The sequence below is a fragment of the Stenella coeruleoalba genome (genome assembly GCF_951394435.1).
Source record: "Stenella coeruleoalba genome assembly, chromosome: X".
In the NCBI taxonomy this organism is placed as follows: domain Eukaryota; kingdom Metazoa; phylum Chordata; class Mammalia; order Artiodactyla; family Delphinidae; genus Stenella; species Stenella coeruleoalba.
This window is the reverse complement of record NC_137152.1, coordinates 15610191-15632874: the sequence shown is the minus strand read 5'-3', so window position 1 is coordinate 15632874 and position 22684 is coordinate 15610191. Positions and strand designations below refer to the sequence as shown.

Sequence of the window (22684 nt, the reverse complement as noted above, 5' to 3'; positions counted from 1 at the left end):
CACCTCAAACATCTCCTGTGTATCAAGGAACTGAGACCCAGAGTTTTTATCACTAGTGGACCACTTAAGTATCAGATGGCCCAAGTTCGCTCTCCTTCTCCTCTCTCTGAGATATCTTGGCTAACCCAAGATAGTGCAGAACTGGAGTACAGCACACCTAAGGCTCTGTTTATTCATTCCTTAAAAGGAAAAACATTATTTGTATTTTACAAGGAAAAATATATTTTACGCTAATATCTGCCTGGCGATGAGGCATAGAGAAACCATTTTGAGGACTTAATCATAGAAGAGTGAGCATTCTATGTCAGAAGTATAATTCTTTCCATACTCTTTGACTCTTGATAAGGGCCGAGGTCTACTTTCCTCTGCTTACATGTGAATAGATCTTATTTCTAATCATCATTGTTCTGGAAACTTCCATCTACATGCTGATCTTTAACTCTTTCCCACTGCAAACTCCTGCCTCATTTAAAGGCCATCCCCTCACCTGCAAACGCTGCCCTTTCCTCATCCTTATTGGAATCTCAAAATCCACTAGGGTAGATCTTGGCATAACCATCGTGGGTTGTGCCTGTGGTATAATTATTAGTAGTGTCCCAGGTTTGGAAATAAATTATATGGTCACCCTAAAATCTTCCAGTATTTTGCCAACACTGCGTCTCTCCTTAGTGGTCACCTACTGCCTCATTCTCCTGCCTTCACCCACCTCCTGCCATCCTCCTTGGGGACATTAACTCCATCCTGATGATGTTCTGGCCTCACAAATCATTGACTGTCCATTCTCCCCCCCGCCACCGTCACTCATGGTTGCCATCTTGCCTCACCCCTCACATCACTCTTCAGTAGAGGTTGGTTGGAATCTCCTGGGAGCCAAACATTGCCTTCACTCTAAGTGCCAGTTCTTGAATGTTCTCTTCTAGGACCCCAGCTTCCCACTCTCCCTCTTCCCTTCCTTCACACTTGGTGATCCCACCCTTGACCTTTCTCATTACCTTGATTCTTGCCCTCGTTCTCTCCTTTCAGGCTGCCTGGTTTCTCTTGGTCCCACTTGCTGTTAATCCAGCCTAGGACTCCTGCCGGTGTTTCGGTGCCATGTTGATTCATTGTGTCTGCCTCTCCCATTAGGCTCTGAGCTTGGGAGCCCCATAAGGACATGATGATTTTCTTTTTCCTGCTGAATTCCTCTCCTATCCTGCATGTTTTAGGTCCTCATTAAATAAATTGCATTTGCTGTTCTTTCACACTTCTCGAAGCAGAGCCCTCATACAAATAATTCTCTCTTCATCTCTGCCGCCAAAAGCCTAGTTCTTTTGTCTGGTTTGTTGAAGATGACTTATTTTCATTTCTCATTTTGCTGTCAGAATTCTTCCTGCTTCCCTTAAATTAGCTTCTATTGCTAGGGGAAAAGAAGTCTCAGTTCTCTAAATCTCTGTCCCACTCCAGGCATCTTGACCCTGTGGCCATTTTCTGTCCTGCAGCAGACTCCCTTTCACTTTTCTTAGTATTCTGTCACGCTGTCAGTTTTCTTTCTTCAACATACTTATCTCATCCGTGAGCTTTGTATTTGTTCTTATACCAGTCAGAACAATTAGACATACTGTGTTCTATCTTCATGCTTTCCCTCTCTTACCTTGAATCACACAATGATTAGCACTGTTCATGTTTTCCTTAAAAAGCAGAACATAGATGAGCCATTCGAGCTACTCACCACTGATGGGAGGTATAATAAAGGTAATGTCACACGCACTGTTTTCCCCTGTAGGCGTGCGTAAGTTCTGAAGTTATTCTGCATATGCTTGTTTTGTTTTGTTTTGTTTATTAAAATTTTCTTTGCTGTTTTTCTCACATATGAAGCAGGAGGCTTCATTACAGTGGTTCTTGGGTTGCTGATTGCTTAAGGCTAATGGGAAGCATAGCCTTGAACCATTTAGAAAGTTTGAAAGAAAGCCTTCAAAAGAAATATAGCACTAAACAATATTTGAGTGCCTTTTATGGACATAATTCTGTATCAGATGATCTGAAATGAATGTGGAGAAAAGTCCACTCCTCACATAAGCAAACCCTTCACACATGAAAAGATTTAAGATTATTTGAAAAGCTGTTAATGATTCTCTCCTCTTTGGTACTAGATCTCATGGTTGATACCTGTTATAAAAAAAGGACCTTGTATGTTACGTGTGTGCATGTGTGCGTGTGTGTGTTTCACACAAATCTCTAAGCTCCCTGGAATTAGGGATCATGTTCTTTTGCATGTTTAATGTTTGGTGCCTACAGAATGAATTTAAATATACTTTACATATAATAGTTGTTTGTTGAATGGGATATCGTGAAATGCAAATTAACACAGTTCTGAGCGTCAGAGAAAAGGTAAAGCTTCCATTATAGTCACTTTCCTAAAGATGAGTTTCAAGTTGGGCTTTGAAGATGAGAGGGACTTGTCCAGAAAAAGAAGAGGAAAAAAAATTATGCCAGGAATTTCCTCAGAAACAGAGGCTCTGGATCGAAAGACTTAATTTCCAAGGATTAGGAGTAAAGAAATTCCACCCCCTCCTCCTTCATAAGTTTTTCTGATATCGTTGATGCCATAACAGTTTCTCAGGGATGGAAGAACGTCAGAAGTCATCAGATTCTGCCACCACCACCCATGTTCATGAGTCCCTTCTTAGGGACTACCGCTAGATTGGTTAGGGCGCGACGTGACGTGGGCAGGAACAGATACGTGCCTGGGCTCCTCATTGGCACTTTCCAGGAAAGATAAGCATTCTTTCATATTGTAAGTCTCCTGAACCTTGATTTGTCCTGAGTGCATCTGAACTTGATGCTTCAGGTGTCTTTGTCTCTTGGTGTTGGTTGCGACTAGAATTTATAGTGTGATTAAGGACTCAGGTCAGTCTATCCTTATAACAGATACCACTGGGGTAGAAGATGATGCTGAGCATTTACTTCTCACCTGAGGTGGCCCGGTGTTAACTTCCATAGAATTCTCACAGGCTGGGGTAGATGGAGGCTATCTTGTCCTGCAGTAATCCTAGTCTTGGGCTGTGGGAGATCACAGAGCTCAGGGTTAGAAAGAGTCTTCTTTGATTCCAGAAATATTTATTATATTGTGCATTGGGCTGGGGGTATAATGGTGAACAATCCAGGTGCGTTTCTCTTTTTGCTGGAATGGATGCTCTAGCAGGGCACATAGTGAGTCACGTAAGCCAGGGCCTCCAGAGGCTTATCCCCAGGGCCTAGGCCAGCTGCACATCTGCCGCTTGAGGCCTCGTCACCCCTTCCCCAGCCCCACCGGTATTGTGGAGGGCCATGAGTGCGTCTCCGTGGGCCCTGAGCAGGAATTCCTCACTTTCCTGAGCATTTATTTTCAAAGTCCTCTGTGTTACTAGCATTTTTTGGAAAGCCTTCGCTCATTTCAGGCTTTAGCTGGAAATTGTTGACCGCAGTCTGAGAATTGGGTTTTTACTCAAGGACCTGTACTTGACAGTGGTGTGTGTGCTGTACATACACTGGGAAGGAAGAAATGCCCAAGTGAGGAGGTTTACAGCAGGACAGATGGGTCTTGGATTGGGGTGGGAGAAGTGGAGTTGGACCCAGAGGACAAATGCGAGATATATTATCAGACTAGAGCAAATCAAACTTCCAAGCAGTTGGGGATGGGGAAAAATAGAGGTGGTTCTGTGGCGTGAGGGTGAGTGCCTGGGAGAGCCACGAGGCCATTAGGCTCAGCATAGAAGCTTGCAAAGGCTGAGCTCTCACTCTCTCCCTAGCACTTGGCACAGAGTAGGTGCTCAATAAACGTTTGACAAGTGAGTGAACAGAATAGGGATTATTCAAAGGGAAGCAGTTTTGATCTGGAAGAATGAAGAGATTTATTCATTCATTTAGTGAGCAAACATTAAGTTCTGTAAGGTGGGGGGGAAGGGCTCTTCATGATGACAGCTGTGCCCCATCAGCACGGAAAGGAGAGGGTACATTAATGAGCTTGCATACACTGTGAGTTTTCTTGCCCTTGCCTGCCTGTCGCAAAGCCCTCCTTAATTTCGACAAGCTTTGTGACAGGCTAATCAGAGAGAACATTTGTGCGTGTGATGTTTTCTAACCCACGTTTTCAGTTAATGAAATAATTTTATTTCAGGAAAATTAAAATGAAGAAAATACATATCCTCCTATCCTTAAGGGAAAAACAGAAGATCTTATTGATCTTAAGGCATCTACAGGCAACACTGGGTTTTGAATCCCAGCGGACAGCTCTAGCGCACTTAAGCTTTTGTTCTCCCATCCGACTTTGGGGTTTGTGCTGATTTAGTCTTAGAAACCGTTGATAGCAGCCTCAAGGAAAGCTCCTCGATCTCTCTAGAAAGGGTGTCAGAGCTCCCTGTAGGGTGCTTACCCCATTTCTCACTCTGCTCTCCTGTTTCCTAGGACTGCATCGACGTAGGCTGGTGGGAAGGAGAGCTCAATGGCAGACGCGGAGTATTCCCCGACAACTTCGTGAAGTTACTTCCTCCGGACTTTGAAAAGGAGGGGAATGTAAGTCTCTGTGGCTTGGATCTCAGTGCTCTGCCTGCTGTCAGAATTGTGGCTTCCATGACGGGGCTGGGGATGTGGGGTGGGGAAGTTTATTGTTGAAGAGCCCTGGCATTTTAGTTTCTTTGTTTTTTTTTTCTTAATCAATTTATTTTATTTTATTTATTTTTGGCTGCGTTGGGTCTTCGTTGCTGCACGCGGGCTTTCTCTAGTTGCGGTGAGCGGGGGCTACTCTTCATTGCGGTGCGCGGGCTTCTCCCTGAGGTGGCTTCTCTTGTTGCGGAGCTCAGGCTCTAGGCATGTGGGCTCAGTAGTTGTGGCTCGTGGGCTCTAGAGCGCAGGCTCAGTAGTTGTGGCGCACGGGCTTAGTTGCTCCACAGCATGTGGGATCTTCCCGGACCAGGGCTCGAACCCGTGTCCCCTGCATTGGCAGGTGGATTCTTAACCACCGCGCCCCCAGGGAAACCCCAGCATTTTAGTTTGATGGACCCGGGTTCTGAGCCCTCGGCTGCTCCATACCTGATATGTGTGAACAAGTCCGTTAACTTCCACAAGCCCCAGTTTCCTCATCAGTGCGCCTTATTCTAAGGGTTGTCGTGTGACTAAACAAGGTAATGTGGGTAAAGCACTTGGTGCAGTACCTGGAACGTCTAAGCACCCAAATAGACAGCAAGAACCATTAGGTGCTCCATTAGTAAGTGGATGGCCTGCATCCTGCATAGCATGTCCTTGGGGGTAAAGTGGCCAATATTGTGGAAGTGGCTGAAAAGCACGTTGTTAAGCTGAGGATACAGGGTGAGGCCTACTAAGCTTCCTAACTCTGTGTGGTGTGTGTGTGTGTGGTGTGTGTGTATGTGGACATGAATACACATGCATGCCCGTGTGTGTGTGTGTGTGTGTGTGTGTGTGTGTGTGTGTGTGTGTATACACACCTCTGATCTGTGCTTTCTTTCTTTGTGGGAACCCATTTTACAACGCTGTGGTTTAAATGAGCCAGTCCATCTTTGTTCGCCTCACTCCAGGCGTGTTGTTTCTCTGATGACAATGTAACAAAAAATGTTGAAAAGTTAGAAGCACTTTACATTCTAAGGGGGCAGCAGTTTGGTCTTTTCCAGCCAGTTCTACACCTCAGGGCTCTTTGGTCAGGCTTTCATGTGACTTCTGCCCACCTTTCCCAGCCTGCATTCTGTTCCTGCCCATGGGGGCTCTATTACTGGACCATGAACCTTGACCCATCACCATTCCCATGGAGCTGAGGTTCGGGAAAGGTAACTACAGTACTGGTGGATTGGTTGCCAAGGATACTAAACAGCATTGATGGTGTATGCACTGCTTAGATGAATGCATATGATTGTTCAAGGAGCCAGATGGTGTAGGTTCCCACCAAGATTATGGCCTGTAGGTTGGTTTGAAGCCAAGGGCCACACCTTTTAGGCTTTTTGATAGCTTTCTTTCTTGTATTGTTTAGCTGAAGGATGCTCTGTTCCACATCTGTTATTCTCTCTAGGAATTAAGTTTGAGGTTCAGAGAATCTATATTCTGCTTCCCAGTGTTTTCTAGATCATTGAGACTTACTGCTGGTCCGTGGACCACACTTTATCAGCATCACCTGAAGCTTGTTAGAAATGCTCTGACCCCACCCTAGACCTGGTGCCTCAGAACCTGCATTTTATCAAGATCCTCAGGTGATCTGTTTACACATTACAGTTTGGGAAGCTCTAGTGTAGATACAGGTATCTGTCTAAGTGATGACAACCCCACCTTCTAGTTTCCAGCCATATTTTCGGAGGAGAATAAATCCACAGAACAGAGAAGGGCTCACCATTCAGTAAAGACATGTTCCACCAAGCAAAATCATTTGACCCATTTTTGTTGATAATGATTGCCGTGGTGGGTTATCAGCTGACAGAATTCATCCTCGAGAAAAACAGACGCTAGCACTTAGTAATGACTATATAGTAAATGTTTAAAACAGTAAGACACAGGAATGAGGTTTGGCAAACATTTATGGAGTGCGGTGGTTGTGACTCTAGGCCGCGGCATTGAATAGACTTGGACTTGAATCCTGGCCCTGTCACTTAGCTGTTCTGTTCAAGGTCAACTCATTGAATGTTTCCTCAGTACACTCAGCCCTCGGTATCTGCGGGTTCTGCATCTGTGGATTCAGTCAACCTTGAGTCAAAAATACTAAAAAATATATTTCAGGAAGTTCGTGAAAGTAAAACTTGAATTTCTTGAATTTGCTGTGCAATGACAACTATTAACATAGCATTTACATTGTATTTGCAACCATTTATATAGCATTGACTTTGTATTAGATATTATAAGTAATCTAGAGATGACTTAAAGTATAGGGGAGGATGTGCATAGGTTATATGCAAATACTTGCCCATTTTATATGAGGGACTTGAACTTCTGTGGAATTTGCTGTCTGCGGGGGGTACTGGAAGCAATCTCCCACAAATACTGAGTAACGACTGTGTCCTCATCTGTAAAATTGCAAGAATAATCATACCTACCTTGTTAAACTGTTGAGAAGATTGACTGAGATGATGCATATGAATTCCTTAGCACAGCGCCTGGTCCTTTGCAAACGCCCCATACGTGTTAACTATTCTGGTCTTTGTAATAATGACTATTAGCACAAGTTTTAGCTGGAAGGCTCCAGCTAAAACATTCAGTAATGATAGAAATCTGACTGTAGTTCATCAGATCAGCACGGAGTTACCTTGGTGAGCTTCCCTGGGGATCCAGATGCATCTAAGAACTTTGATGAATAGCCTTTAAAAAGAAATCTAGTGCCTTATAATATATATTTGCAGAGACAAGCAAGTCCAGGATAGCATAACCTTCACGTCATTTTGCATATTTGGGAGGGGGAAGATCTGCTGCCTGACAGTGATGTTTTATGTTTATTCATGCATTCACTTTGTATCTGTTGGGTCCCTTCTTTGGGCTGGCTGCTGTGCTGGTTGATGGGAAGTGAAGAGGACACACATGGTCGCTGTCCTTGTGGGCTTAGTGTTGGGCAGCAGGGGGCCACCCAGACTACCCGCTTCACCCTTCTCCCTCATCTTTGCGAGCCTGGTAAAAGGTGTTCACATCCAAAGCATTTGGATACCAAGACCTTCATGGTGATGCCTCTCCCTTCAGCCAAGGCATCTTAAGAAGCTCGCCCTCCTGCCAGACATTTGCCGCCTCCTTGGTCCTGATGGAAGTAGTATGATTTTGAAGGCTGAGGTAAATCTGGATAATTCTTTCCACAAATGGGCAAAGCCTGTGGTTGCCTACGTTGTAGCGCCCTGCCTTCTAGTCCCCAGCCATATTTCAGGGGGCAATAAATTCACTCAAGTGAGAGAGACTCCATGGCATACTTTTCTAGAAGCTCTGCTCTGTTACATAAGGTATTACAGGAGGACTCCTGCTAAGAGAGTGATGTTGTCAGTGATGAGCGGACTCGTCTTGGTTTGCTCAGAGGCATGCATGCTCTTTGGGGCCCGTGGGCATCTTTCCCACCCCAGACAAGCAACCACCATCTCTTTGATAGGTCTTTTAACCTTGTTCCTAAGAAGCAGAAAACTCAGTTTTAGGGAAACAGTAGTTATACCTGTCAGACAAAGTAATACCTACAGCTGAGAAGCAATTGTATAATGTGACGTTTAGCTTTTAGCAGATTCAAAGTATTATATCCTTTTCGTCCCCTCTGGCCTATAAAACCCGCCAACCAGCTTTGCATTGGTTGTTACACCAGCCTTTAGAACTGCACCTGGAGTGTTGGTGAGTTCGTGACACCATGACTGGAGACAGGGCTGTTGTGTGCTGAGTTGACTGTGTAAAGATGATTAGAATCATTAACACAAATGCACTATGTGAATGACAGAGTCTGAAACATTATTCTGCCATCAGTGTCAGCAGATGTCATCTTATCTTGCCAGTAGCTGGGGTTGCAGTCATTCATCCAGAAAAGAGGACGATGTGTGATGATTAGGGTAGACTGGAGCAAACAGCATTATTCAACGGCAGACCTCTTGAATCCGTAGGCATCACCGAAGCATTCTGACGAAGCAGGTGTATTCTCTGCTCCGGTGCAGATTCAGGTGGTTACTACGGGGCCTTTTGGAACTCCTCGAGGTCTTTCTTTCAGAGGGTGCTCAGCACATTCTCTCTCACCGGGGTAGTAAAGACTTTGGGGCTTTTCCCCAAGATATTCCCAGAGAGCACCAGTCGATCTCTTGGTGCAGATTTTAGAGCAATTATATAAGCTATTTATGTGAGAACCTAGATTCAGTGGCTGCCTGTTTATTTTGAGCCTCGACAGTAAAATTGAATATTAGAATGGAAAGATTAAATATTCTGAGAGCTCTGATGAAGCGACCTGCATGCTCTGTTGTCAGGACTGAAGGAAAGCAGGGAACTTGGACTCTCTGAACTGCTGAAACAACATCTTCCTGTCATTAAAAAAAAAAAAAATAGAACAGGTATCCTGAAAGATGATGTTTCTGAAAGATAGTGTTTTAAGAAAGTCTCAGGATCCACTTCTTTTAAAAGAAAGTGTTCAAATCACCAGAAAATGGTACTGTTCTTGCATGCACTGATTTGAGGGGCTCTTGTGAGCTTGTGCCATGTTGAAAACCAGGGCATTGCTGAGATTCCCAGAGGCGTTTCCCCAGTGAATGCTCTACAGTGGAGGGTCTGCCTCTCGGCCTCAGGGATACAGAACCCTGCCCTCAAAGACTTCTAAGGATGCCTGTAACTGTGATGCAGGCTCACATTTGCAAACTCACAGATACTTACCCGGGGAGCAGACTGGCAGCTTACTAATCGCAACAGGAACTGAAATGTCAGCCCATCGGAAGCACATAGGTCTGCCTGCCCTGGGCATTTGCTCCCTCTCAGCCTGATTCCTTAAAAGCCAGATTCTATAGGAAACCACATTTACTTGGTGATTTCCGGGAGAGCAAGGAATGAAAAGAAGAGGAGCTAGTTATTTTCACGAAGGGTCTTGCATGTCCAACTTGAGGCCCCGTCAGGCACCAGGGGGAAGAGTGAGCCAAGGGAACTGTATCTTGAGTTCACTAAGCGCAGAGGATGCTGGCAAGAGCCCCGCACCTGTGACCTCGGCAACTCTCCATTTTTCTCTCTTTTCATGGCTGATCAGTCCCTTGCCATCCATTGTCCATCTCCAGACATATCACGGTTCAATCAAATAGATTTCCCACATTCTCCATTACAGTTGAGTGCCAACCTTAAGATCGTTCGGCGGGAGTTTTGTACGTTCCAAACTTTTATAGGAAAGGATGTATCTTTTTTTTTTTTGACATTTATCATGGTTTATTTTATTTTTTAATACGTTTGCTTTTTTTAACATCTTTATTGGAGTGTAATTGCTTTACAATGGTATGTTAGTTTCTGCTGTATCACAAAGTGAATCAGCTATATTATACATATATCCCCATATCTCCTCCCTCTTGCGTCTCCCTCCCTCCCTCCCTATCCCACCCCTCTAGGTGGTCACAAAGCACCGAGCTGATCTCCCTGTGCTATGCGGCTGCTTCCCACTAGCTCTCTGTTTTACATTTGGTAGTGTATATACGTCCATGCCACTCTCTCACTTCGTCCCAGCTTACCCTTCCCCCTCCCCATGTCCTCAAGTCCATTCTCTACATGTGAGTCTTTATTCCTGTCCTGCCCCTAGGTTCTTCAGAACCTTTTTTTTTTTTTACATTACATATATATGTGTTAGAATACTGTATTTGTTTTTCTCTTTCTGACTTACTTCACTCTGTATGACAGACTCTAGGTCCATCCACCTCACTACAAATAACTCAATTCTGTCTCTTTTTATGGCTGAGTAATATTCCATTGTATATATGTGCCACATCTTCTTTATCCATTCATCTGTTGATGGACACTTTTGTTGCTTCCACGTCCTGGCTATTGTAAATAGAGCTGCATTGTGGTACATGACTCTTTTTGAATTATGGTTTTCTCAGGGTATATGCCCAGTAGTGGGATTGCTGCGTTGTATGGTAGCTCTATTTTTAGTTTTTTAAGGAACCTCCATACTTTTCTCCATAGTGGCTGTATCAATTGACATTCCCACCAACAGTGCAAGAGGGCTCCCTTTTCTCCACACCCTCTCCAGCATTTATTGTTTGTAGATTTTTTGATGATGGCCATTCTGACCAGTGTGAGGTGATACCTCATTGTAGTTTTGATTTGCATTTCTCTAATGATTAGTGATGTTGAGCATCCGTTCATGTGTTTGTTGGCAATCTGTATATCTTCTTTGGAGAAATGTCTGTTTAGGTCTTCTGCCCATTTTTGGATTGGGCTGTTTGTTTTTTTGATATTGAGCTGCATGAGCTGCTTGTAAATTTTGGAGATTAATCCTTTGTCATTTGCTTCGTTTGCAAATATTTTCTCCCATTCTGAGGGTTGTCTTTTCGTCTTATTTATGGTTTCCTTTGCTATGCAAAAGCTTTTAAGTTTCATTAGGTCCCATTTGTTTATTTTTATTTCCCTTTCTCTAGGAGGTGGGTCAAAAAGGATCTTGCTGTGACATTTGTCATAGAGTGTTCTGCCCATGTTTTCCTCTAAGAGTTTTACAGTGTCTGGCCTTACATTTAGGTCTTTAATCCACTTTGAGTTTGTTTTTGTGTATGGTGTTAGGCAGTGTTCTAATTTCATTCTTTTACATGTAGCTGTCCAGTTTTCCAAGTACCACTTATTGAAGAGGCTGTCTTTTCTCCATTGTATATTCTTGCCTCCTTTATCAAAGATACGGTGACCATATGTGTGTGGGTTTATCTCCTGGCTTTCTATCCTATTCCACTGATCTATATTTCTGTTTTTGTGCCAGTACCATACTGTCTTGATTACTGAAGCTTTGCAGTATAGTCTGAAGTCTGGGGGCCTGATTCCTCCAGCTCCTTTTTTCTTTCTCAAGATTGCTTTGGCTATTCGGGGTCTTTTGTGTTTCCATACAAATTGTGATATTTTTTGTTCTAGTTCTGTGGAAAATGTTATTGGTAGTTTGATAGGGATTGCACTGAATCTGTAGATTGCTTTGGGTAGTAAAGTCATTTTCACAATGTTGATTCTTCCAATCCAAGAACATGGTATATCTCTCCATCTGTTTGTATCATCTTTAATTTCTTTCATCAGTGTCTTATAGTTTTCTGCATACAGGTCTTTTGTCTCCTTAGGTAGGTACTCCTAGGTATTTTATTCTTTTTGTTGCAGTGGTAAATGGGAGTATTTCCTTAATTTCTCTTTCAGATTTTTCATCATTAATGTATAGGAATGCAAGAGATTGCTGTGCATTAATTTTGTATCTTGCTACAGTACCAAATTCCTTGATTAGCTCTAGTAGTTTTCTGGTAGCATCTTTAGGATTCTCTATGTATAGTATCATGTCATCTGCAAACAGTGACAGTTTTACCTGTTTTCCGATTTGGATTCCTTTCATTTCTTTTTCTTCTCTGATTGCTGTGGCTAAGACATCCAAAACTATGTTGAATAATAGGGGTGAGAGTGGGCAACCTGGTCTTGTTCCTGATCTCAGTGGAAATGGTTTCAGTTTTTCACCATTGAGAATGATGTTGGCTCTGGGTTTGTCACATATGGCCTTTATTACGTTGAGGTAAGTTACCTCTTTGCCTAGGAAAGGATGTCGCTTGCTTGATTCCCGTAATGGCTAATCCACTGTAGGTGAATTTTGCTGGTTTAACTCAGACCACATTCTCTTTACTAAGTTCTAAGGAGGCCCCTTACCTTAGTCTCCGTCATCTGACAACCCAGTTATAGCACTGTCCTCGGCCAAAATTTTCTTTATTCCTAGTCACGTCCTTCAGCCTTTTGAGAACCACTCTTCTTCTCATTTTTGAAGATGCCCAATGAATTATTTTCCTGTTTTTAGTGTTCTAAAAAGGAACAAATTTGTGCTTATAATAAGCAACATTATGAATAAAACTCACCTTTGACATTATTTGTCTGTACATTTAATTTTCTGGGTAATTTCACCTGCAGAGATGGGGATTGTCAAGGTGTTGATATTGCCCAAGTATGGCCTAATGACAGAGCCCCAGCTGAGTTTCCCTGACATGGCCTGGATGGCACTCCTTCTCCCTTCTCTGTTGGTACTTATAGCCTTTACTCTCCCAACTGAGCACCTCATTCAATATACTCTTGCCTGAAGTGATTCTCTCTCATCATGCCATCTGAACCGTAATCTCTTTGAAGGCAGACCTGCGTCCCAAGCTTCTCCTTCATAGGGTCTAACAGTGTGTGTCTTCGTTCAGGCTGGTGTAACAGAATACTATAGACCAGATGCCTTATAAACCACAGAAATTTCTCACACTTTTGGAGGCTAGGAAGTCCAAGATTTGGCGTCTAGTGAGGGCTCACTTCCTGGTTCATTGATAGCTGTCTTCTTGCTGTGTCCTCGTGGTGAGGGAACTCTCTGGGGTCTACTTTATAAGGGCAGTAATCTCATTCATGAGAGCTCCACCCTCATGACCTAATCTCTTCCCAAAGGCCCCATCTCCAAACACCACCACATTGGGGGTTAGGTTTCAACATAAGAATTTTGTGTCCATTCAGTGGACAAATATTCAGTCCTTAGCAGCATGCTTGGTATATGGTTGGCACTCAGGAATCCCTTGTCCTTTGGTCGTTTGGTGACAAGGTGTACCTTCCTCTCCCTCTGTCCCTCCCCTCTTACTAGCTGCTCGCTCCTGTAGTAGTATGAAAGAGGAGCAAGAGTAGAGGGAGGGGCAGAAAGAAGCCAGGTCCCTTGTCAGATTTGTCTTCCCAGACAAAGGGGGGCCCAGATCCATCCATCCGCGTGTGAGGTCTGGGCATGGAGTCTAGGCACCGCTTTCAGGGTGGGGTAGATGGCATGAAGAGGTAAGCCAAGGGAGTGAACTGAGAGAGCATCTTAGAGAGAAACCGAACACCAAAGCCTGGGTGACCGCCCGACAGGCCGGCAGTCTAGATGGGTCCAGCCAAGAGGAAGACCATGCATGTAGGCCACCAGCCCGGAGGCCAAGGAGAGGAAGAGAGAGAGACCCTGCCAAGAGCAGGTTTTGTGGTAGCCCCTGGTGATCTCCTGTGCTGGGGACTCTAGGGTGCAGAGGGGCATAGCCCCAGACGCACTCTTCAAACGTGCTGCCAATCCACCAGGGACAGGAGAGAAAAGGGCAGAGTGGAGGCCCCTATGTGTTTCTAGAGCCATGAGGGGTACCCTGGTCAGGAACTGTCCGTTTGTGTCACCTGTCCGGCCTCACACAGAGACACCTCCAGAGAACTTAGCTAGATGCCTGGAGGAGGGCTTCCCAAGACTCAAAATCAAGCTGAAAATTGCTTCCAGAACCTTACCATGTTCCTCTCACAAAGCTCCCTGAACGGTACCCAGCCATGAGGAGTCTGCTCCTCTGGTTATTTTCAACAAGTCACATGTCTGGGCCCAGAGCTCTGAAGGCAAACTGGCTTGAGAGGCCAAGTGGCAAATCCTAATTCCTGCCAGGGAGGACAGTTGAGCCAGCTGATGTGCTCCTTCGCTTGGGGCTGGCCAGAGTTGCCAAACAAAGGGCAGAATCAGTTATGAAATCCTTTAGCAGGAAGCAAAACTTGCCTTCCTGCTGTCTTCACTCCAGAACATTCAGATCTATTTCCTTCCCGGTAATAACGGTAAGAAAGGAAATCTAGTCCTTATATCCTTTGAAGGATGGTGTTTGCTTCTGTGTCCAAGCCAACAAATCTACACGCAGGGAAATGCACACGCACGTGCACCCAGGCCTGTGTGCCCTGCACGTGTGAAGACCATGGAAGGCATTCTGCTCTCCCAGAAATCAGAAAACGTTCGCCCATTGACTTTCTTAAGAACATTTTCATGTTTTGCCAGTCTGAACACTGAGCGATGTGAGTTCTGGGGCCATTTTAGCTCCCACCTAGCTGTTAACATGGCCCCTCTAGGCCTCAGTTTTCTCAGCTAAAGGGGACCCTCTGATCACTCAGAGCTCTGACGTCCTCTGTTCTTAGCACCGACCTGCCAGTTGAGCAGGATGACGCCACCTGGGCCTGGAGCTGGAGTGTTTTATTTTCACTGTGGAGGGAGGAGAATAAATAGAACAAGTGCCTCTAAAAAATTCATGACTTATAAAAAGAAACGAAATTGAGTTATTTGTAATGAGGTGCATGGACCTAGAGTCTGTCACACAGAGCGAAGTGAGTCAGAAAGAGAAACACAAATACCGTATGCTAACACATATATATGGAATCTAAAGAAAGAAAAAAAGGTCATGAAGAACCTAGGGGTAAGACGGGAATAAAGACACAGACCTACTAGAGAATGGACTTGAGGACACGGGGAGGGGGAAGGGTGAGCTGTGACGAAGTGAGAGAGCGGCGTGGACATATATACACTACCAAACGTAAGGTAGATAGCTAGTGGGAAGCAGCCGCATAGCACAGGGAGATCAGCTCGGTGCTTTGTGACCACCTAGAGGGGTGGGATAGGGAGGGTGGGAGGGAGACGCAAGAGGGAAAGATATGGGGATATACGTATATATACGTATAGCTGATTCACTTTGTTATAAAGCAGAAACTAACACACCATTGTAAAGCAATTATAGTCCAATAAAGATGTTAAAACAGATTCATGACTTAAAATACTTGACTGAGTTGAAAGGATGTTTCTGTCTGCGCACCTGCAGGAGCGAGTTAATGCTGGTAAATTCAACAGAGAAAGCCTTGACCTACTGCTTAACCTGGAAAATCAATCGCGTGATGTGCTCATGTCTTTTTGTTTGAGAATCATGAACTCCCGTAATGAATTTTCTACTGCCACATTTTTGCTACCGATTTACCCACTCTGCCTTCTCAGTTCTCACTGCTCTGTCTTCCTGTGGCATTAAAAGAAAAAAAAAAATCAGGGGAATTCCCTGGTGGTGCAATGGTTAGAACTCGGTGCTCTCACTGCCGGGGCCCAGGTTCGATTCCTGGTTGGGGAAGTAAGATCCCGTGAGCTGCGAGGCACGACCAAAAAAATGAAAAAGAAAAAGAAAAGAAAAAAGATCATTGTCAGCTCATGTGAATACTTTATTAATCATTTGTGGAGTGGTCTAGAGCTACAGGGAACCCTGACCCTGGTTTTTGTTCCAAATTACCTTAAAAGACACTGCTTTGAAAAATGTGGCATCATTTCTCATCTAAGGAGGCAGGAAGGCTAAGTTTGATGGAATCAGGGCCAAAGTCAGTCAAGGAAAAAAAAAAAAACAAGCAGGACAACTTGTAAACCTCCTCTGCTACTAAGCAAAGCAGGCACCTGGCCAGCGTTGATCAGGCCTGGTGAATGCTAGCCAGGCAGCTCACAAACTGCTGCTTCCTTTCCAAACTGCCCCACCTGCCTCCGCAGCTGCTAGGGCTCCCGACACAGCCTCACACCCCTGCCTGCTTCCTCCGCCCTCCGGGCAGGCACTTGGCATGACCACGCTCTCCACACGCTGTTGGGGAGCACAATACTTCCCGTCCCCTCTCTCGGTGCCCCTCCGCCCTGCCCTGTTGCATTTCGTGTATTACATGCCAAATCTGACACAACACTAAGGGTTTTTTTTTCTTTGCACAGTAATCTTGGAAAATATGATGACTTGTAGTTGTCTTTTTTTATTTGAGGCCCTGTGGTTTGAGGCAAGGTCGCTGGGGGAACGGCCTCAGTAAGAGGAGGCTCATGTGAAATTGGTTAGAAAAATGTTCCAACAACTGAGAGTGAGGAAGCCGTCCAGGGGGTGGGCATTGCTGGGGCTGAGCTGGGAAGAATTAGGCCACGGGGTGTTGGCAGTTTCCTGCATAAGAAATTACTCTGATCCAGAGGTAAAGGAAGGTTAATTGGCAGAGTTTCAACTTCATTAGGTAAACACAGATCTGCCCCCAGTCTAATTTCTACAAAGACAGAGAAGAGAGGAAGGAAAAAGGAGTCAGGGTAGACAGCTGGAAGGGGCTGGCAACAGGGGAAGAGTCGTAAGCTCTGGGTGGAGGGCCTGTACCCATGCGGAGGTGGCCCTTGGAGCGTCCTTCTTTCTTTTTTTTTTTAATGAAGTTTGGATGCATAGAGACAGTACAGAAAAATATTAAGAAGGAAACACATATGCACTCGTAATTCTACAAGAGATCAGCCCTATAAATTTCTATCTTTCCAGTCTTTTTCCCTTTCTGAATATACTGTAACATGGTTGAGCTCATACTGTAGCTGCAATTCAATACCCTTTTTTTTTCCCCTTAATGTTGACATACTACAGTTTCTTGTGCTTTTGTAAACTCTGTGTGGTTTATGGCCGTGAGATGGTTTGTCTTGTGGATGCCCTCTGGCAGGATGGCCCCTTCACCGTGGTTAAGAGCATTCCTGTGGGGCAGATAGCCCTGGACTGGACTCTTGGCCCCCTGCCCCGTCTACTAGCCTGGTGACTTGGGGAAATGACTTCATCTCTTGAAGCCTCAATTATTTCATCTGCAAAATGGGCATAATAATATCACTCCTTATAGAGTTGTCACGAGGATTGGGCAAGGCAGTGCTTACTGACTCCCTCTGTGAAACCGCCTCCTCCTAAGAGGGAAGTAATATTATTGTTTTACAGATGAGAAATTTCATCTAGGTGAGGTCACCTGCCCAGGGTCCACGGCTAAAAACTGAGCCAGATGTGTGATGGCAGCCACATTCTGCAGCCCCGCCTCTTGCCCACCATATTATACTCTTACTTGGGGTCACTTGGCCAAATCACCCAGCTAGTAAAGAGCAGAGTCGAAATGTCAAGTCCAGAGCCTACGTGCTGTGATGCTCCCTGAGACAGTTCTCTGTGGGTCTCGTATTCTGTGGGTTTTACTTAAAACCATTTCTTCCTGTGTCCTGGTGCTGCATCAGGCACCGGGAGGCACTGATGGGCCGGGCTGAGGATGGTCGGGTGTTTTGCTGGTCACATCAGTACTTTTTCAGCATGCAGAAGAGAGTCCATGGAGCTTTTTATACCCAGAGAGGGTCAGGACAGGTGTCAGCAGCAACATGGATCATATGCTCAAACCCTCCCCCATTTCCAACTTTCCTTAATGATGTTGATGATGAGATGTTTCTCTCCTTGCCTCTGGTCCCCTTTTCCCCTGTGCAAGAATGGTGCCCAAGAACTGTGCCCTGGCTGGACTCTCGGCCCTAGGACATTTGCCAAGTCCAGCCTGTCTCCCACCTACAGCGAATCCTGGGTGAGCAAGGAGATGCCATTGATTGCATTGCTGCCTCATTCCCTCCAGAATGATAGGGTGTGAGAGAAAAACAAATAGTGGCTGATATGCAAAGAAACTCCATTCCAGTTTCCAGGGTATGACTGGTCTGTGGGGGAACCTCACAAATGGCCTACCAGCCTTGGGGTGAAAAGGGGAAGAAAGCTTAGAACCCTACCCAGCCACCGGGGCCCCTCAGCCTGCATTTCGTTGCAGGTCCCACATCCAGAGCGGATCTAATTTAGAGCCATCCCAGTGACTCTTTCTGAATCGCTTGGTTATTCAGCAGATTAAATCTTAATTGCAAATGCGGTTTCAGCGTAGGAGTACCATTGTGCTTGCTGGTTTCAGGCCATTTTTGCTGAGCCGCGCTTTTCCAGAAGGCTGTTACAAATTTAGAAAGGGGGAAATGGTATTTCATTTGTCCATCAGAGCTTTGTTTTGCAGACTGAATTTATTTTAGTGCCTGTTTAAAGGTGCCAAAACCTGACATCCCTGGAGAGAGAATTGCTCAATTTTTTTGGAGAGCTTCTCTGGACTGTCCAAACTACATCTAGAAAACACTGTCTGTGGTCCTTATGTGAGAGGCCAGGCCTGCCAACAATCTCATGTGGTATCATTTTGATTAATTTTTCAGAGACCCAAGAAGCCACCTCCTCCATCGGCTCCCGTCATCAAGCAAGGGGCAGGTAATATACCTTTCACTTCCCGTCAACACACTGTCTTTCTCTTACTGTTTTCCCTAACAAAGAAACATATCATTAAAATGTATCCCTGATACGGCCTCCCAAAGAGAATGACCAGAAAGACTTTGTTTCGGAATAAACCAGTTTTGTTTGCTTTGTTTTTATTTTTATTTCTTTAATAAACCCCTTTTGTGGAGAGAGGAACTGGTTGCTTTGCCTGTGCCTGCCCATCGAGGGTCAGCCCGGGGAGAGCTGCTTCCCGTGGGTCACAGCTTCACTGGGCATGTATAGCAGTGCTGAATTTTCAATTTCTGTCCCGGGTGGTTAACCAAAATTTGTACTTACTTCACTTGCCCCAAGCAACAAAAAATGTTTTTCTAGCAATACTTTCCCTCCCTCATGATGCTTTTCTATTCTAGAAAAGAATCCAATTAATTCACTTTTTCTGTGTGGCTCAGATGTTAAGGTTGAATACTATAGGAAGACTTGATGTCGTTGGACACTTGGTAACTCATTGTACACTGGCGTCTCATACATAAAGATGAGCATTCCTAGTTCCCAGTAGAACTCCTCTTTATCATTGTTAAAACAAATTTTAGGGAGAAACTCCTCCGTGAATAACTAGTTAAGTGGCATTTTAAAAAATTAACAACTAAAACTGAAGAAGAGTAGGGGTATTTTTAATTCTACACATGCATAGTTATGATATTTCTGTAGCATTTAAAGTATGAATACATTTCCAGATTGGTTTATTCAACAGATTTATTAGGAGTGATTTTTTCCCGTTCTTTTGGCCCACCAAGTTGGGGGGAAAAAATCAGCTTGACCTCACATTCCTTTCCCATTCCCTTCAGCATAGTTGAGAATTACAGAGATTAAGCCCTCAAATGGGATGTTGATTACATCTCCTGCTCAGCCCCCATCCTTGTTTGTGTTGAGTAGTTTAATTTTGCCACCTAGTGGTTCTGGCTGGATAAATATTTTATTTTGCTGAAATTAAAACAGACTATTGATTTGCTTTTTTTCTGAAGATCCTTTTCCATAGAAGCCTTGGTGACAGGTTAGAGACCAAGGAGGTGAGTTGAGTGGTCCCAGGCTCCGGTGGCCTAGAATGTAACTAGGGTTGGATTCTTCATGGTAGTAGGACCGTCAGTTCCTCCTGTGTCTCTAGGAATGGTACTGAAATTCTTCTTTAGCGTTAGGAGACCAGAGTGTAGCATGGTAGGCAAATTCTTATCCTTTTAAGACAATTTGAATAGGTTGTGCTGGATCTCTAGGGGCAAAGCATGATGGCATTTAATCTTGCTAGATTACTACTACTGCTCGTTTATCCTGCTGTATAATCTTGGGAACTGCTTTGTAATGGGGAGGTAGATATTCCTATTTTCCTTGTGTTTGGTTATTTGACGAAAAAAATCAGATACAGAATTGATAGAAATCAGATACAGTGTTTAACTTGTAGTGAGTCATTAAAGAGTTAAGGTAAAGTGTGTGTTCAGTGGGTTTTATTTTCAGTTCTTTTGGCTTCTGATGCTGTGTAATTGAGATTTTAGTACCAAGCACACATCCATAGGGTTGGTCATATAAGGAGTTTGTCAAGCACTCAACCAAGTCCATAAATCAGAGGAGTACTTGTGATGTGTTTCATGCTTTAGCTATTTTCCAAGTACTCTTACGGACCTGAGGCCGCTGACACTGATGAAGTTCCCTGGTGCGGGAAGCAGCTGTGGTCCAGGCGTGTAAAGAGGAAGGGTGAATTGGCACATTTGGGAAAATGTAATACCTGAGGGATTCAGATGCAAAGGACCTAGGGAGAACCACCGTATCTTCTCTGTACATCCCTCCACTTAAAAATGTGTTTAAGAGGTAACAAACTACCAGTTATAAAATAAATAAGTCACAGGGATGTAATGTACAGCATGGGGAATATAGTCAATTATATATATATATATATATATATATATATATATATATAAATTTTTTGTTTGTTTGTTTGTTTTTTTGCGGTACACGGGCCTCTCACTGTTGTGGCCTCTCCCGTTGCGGAGCACAGGCTCCGGATGCGCAGGCTCAGCGGCCATGGCTCACGGGCCCAGCCACTCCACGGCATGTGGGATCTTCCCGGACCGGGGCACGAACCCATGTCCCCTGCATCGGCAGGCAGACTCTCAACCACTGAGCCACCAGGGAAGCCCATAGTCAATAATATTTTAATAACTTTGTATGGTGTGTAATGTATAAAAATATTGAACCACTGTGTTGTACACCTGAAACTAATATAATATTGTAAGTCAACTAAACTTCAATTTAAGAAAAATACACGTTCTAGTTACTATTGCTGCATAACAAACCACTCCAAATTTGGTGGCATAAAACAGCAATCTTCTTATGCCCGTGGATTTGCTTATTTATTTATATACATTCCCCACCTACACCAAGTGGTCTCCTGTGACTACTTTGATGCATAAGGAAGTCAGATTTAAATATCAATAAATATTAGTGGTGTTCTTGTAAATGAAGGATGCATAGGCAGGCAAACTTAATGACATATGCCAGAAATGGCTTCTGCTCCGTTTCTAAGCAGCTTGTGTTTGCCAGATAACACCAGCACTCAGCTTAGGAAAGAAAAAAACCTATTGACTCTGCTGTACCTGATAAATATTTAAAACGCTAGTGCATCTAATAAATGGATGGGGGAAACATTTCCTAATCGTTGCCATCCTTTCCCCGCCAGGTACCACTGAAAGAAAACATGAAATTAAAAAGATACCTCCCGAAAGGCCAGAAACGCTTCCAAATAGAACAGAAGAAAAAGGTATGAGATCAGGTCTTCGTTGGCACTTCTAGAACGGCAAGAGACAGAGCTGTCTGTCACAGGGCTAGGTCCCTATTCCCCACAGAATGTGCTTTTTCTTGGGAATATGGTGATTATGGTTTTGTTTTGATTGCTTTTAAATTTCCTGTTTCTAAAGAAATAGGAGAGAGGGTTATATGGTGCTTCTTTGGGCTGGCATTTCTCATCAAATGAAAAACAACCAGCCTAGTCACTTAACACATTGGGGCTCTTCCATCCCAGTCTTCCTGCCATCACCGCCCTCCCCACACCAGCGGCATCCTGAAGCCCGCATGCCGACTGTAAGTTCCTAGAGGGCCCCGCTGTACCGGCCACGGTTCCCAGCCAGCCTAGTGCCCCAGGTGCTCATTAACTGCCGATGGGTGGGTGTGGCTTAGAGAAATTCCCATCCAGACCAATGAAAGCTGTCAGTCACTGCTGGGCCTTTGACGCTGGCTACTATATTGCAGACACATGTCCTCGGTCAGGAATGTTGAGGGAGGGGGTGGCATGGCAAAACTGGGAGAAGCAGCCCAGTGCCCACAGTCCCCTTAACGGGGTCAAAAATGTCATTTTCAGGGAAGTACCGTAACCTGTATCACACAGTTTTATGAATGTGTTTGACTCCTATGGTCTGCGCGTCCCTCCCAAAGAAATCTGCATGCTGTGGAAGGACTCATTTTATTAGGTGTCTAAGATTTGATTGATCACACATTTTTACGGGGAAAGCGTTACGTTATTATTATGAACAGGAGGCAGAGCAAATTCCATTTTAAAAAGCAGTTATTTGTAAGTCACAAGAGAAATGCTGAATTAATGAATGTAATTATTTGGAGATGCTCCTGGGTGGCCTCATGAAATTTTATTGTGAAATTTAATATTTTATATCAGCCTGCCAGAAGTTTTGCCAACATTGCGAGTTCTTAGGAAGTTACACCTCTTTCCTTCACAGTGAACAGTTAAAACTTGAGTTGTGGAAGCTCATTGTGAAGGCCAGGTCTGCGTCACAGATCAATGAAAAAATAGCTATTGAGTGTGTACCATACAAATAGTTCTTTGACAAAAGTGAGCGTGTTGTGACATAACCAAACACCGCCTCTGTCCTCACGGAAGACACATGGCTGGTTTGGGCTCATAGCCAGGCTCTGTGATGAGGACACTGCCTGCTCTGTTCCATGGTGACTAGCATATGTACTCGGCTTACGTGTGAACAACCGCCCTAGTTGGTTGGCCAAGTGGCCACACACTTCTGCTTCCTTCCCCTCCCGTGATGCCTTGTTCTGTGCCGCAGTGGGTCAGGAGACAGAAGCCCTGGTCAGAAGCAGCAGGGAAGACAGCAAACCAGCCCCACCTTGAGGCTTGGCCTCCC

General features: G+C 44.5%; 1 protein-coding gene across 7 annotated transcripts in view; it reads left to right on the top strand.

The window, feature by feature from the left end:
• The window catches only part of SH3KBP1 (SH3 domain containing kinase binding protein 1), a gene marked incomplete at its 3' end in the record, with an annotated part of 345340 nt that overhangs the window by 269250 nt on the left and 53406 nt on the right, over positions 1-22684 (top strand). For all 7 annotated transcript variants that reach the window (XM_079910179.1, XM_079910173.1, XM_079910175.1 and 4 more), the window contains 3 exons: positions 4423-4530; positions 18434-18485; positions 21217-21297. In XM_079910179.1, coding sequence (XP_079766305.1) covers positions 4423-4530; positions 18434-18485; positions 21217-21297 — 241 coding nt within the window. The remainder of the gene's footprint in view (positions 1-4422; positions 4531-18433; positions 18486-21216; positions 21298-22684) is intronic.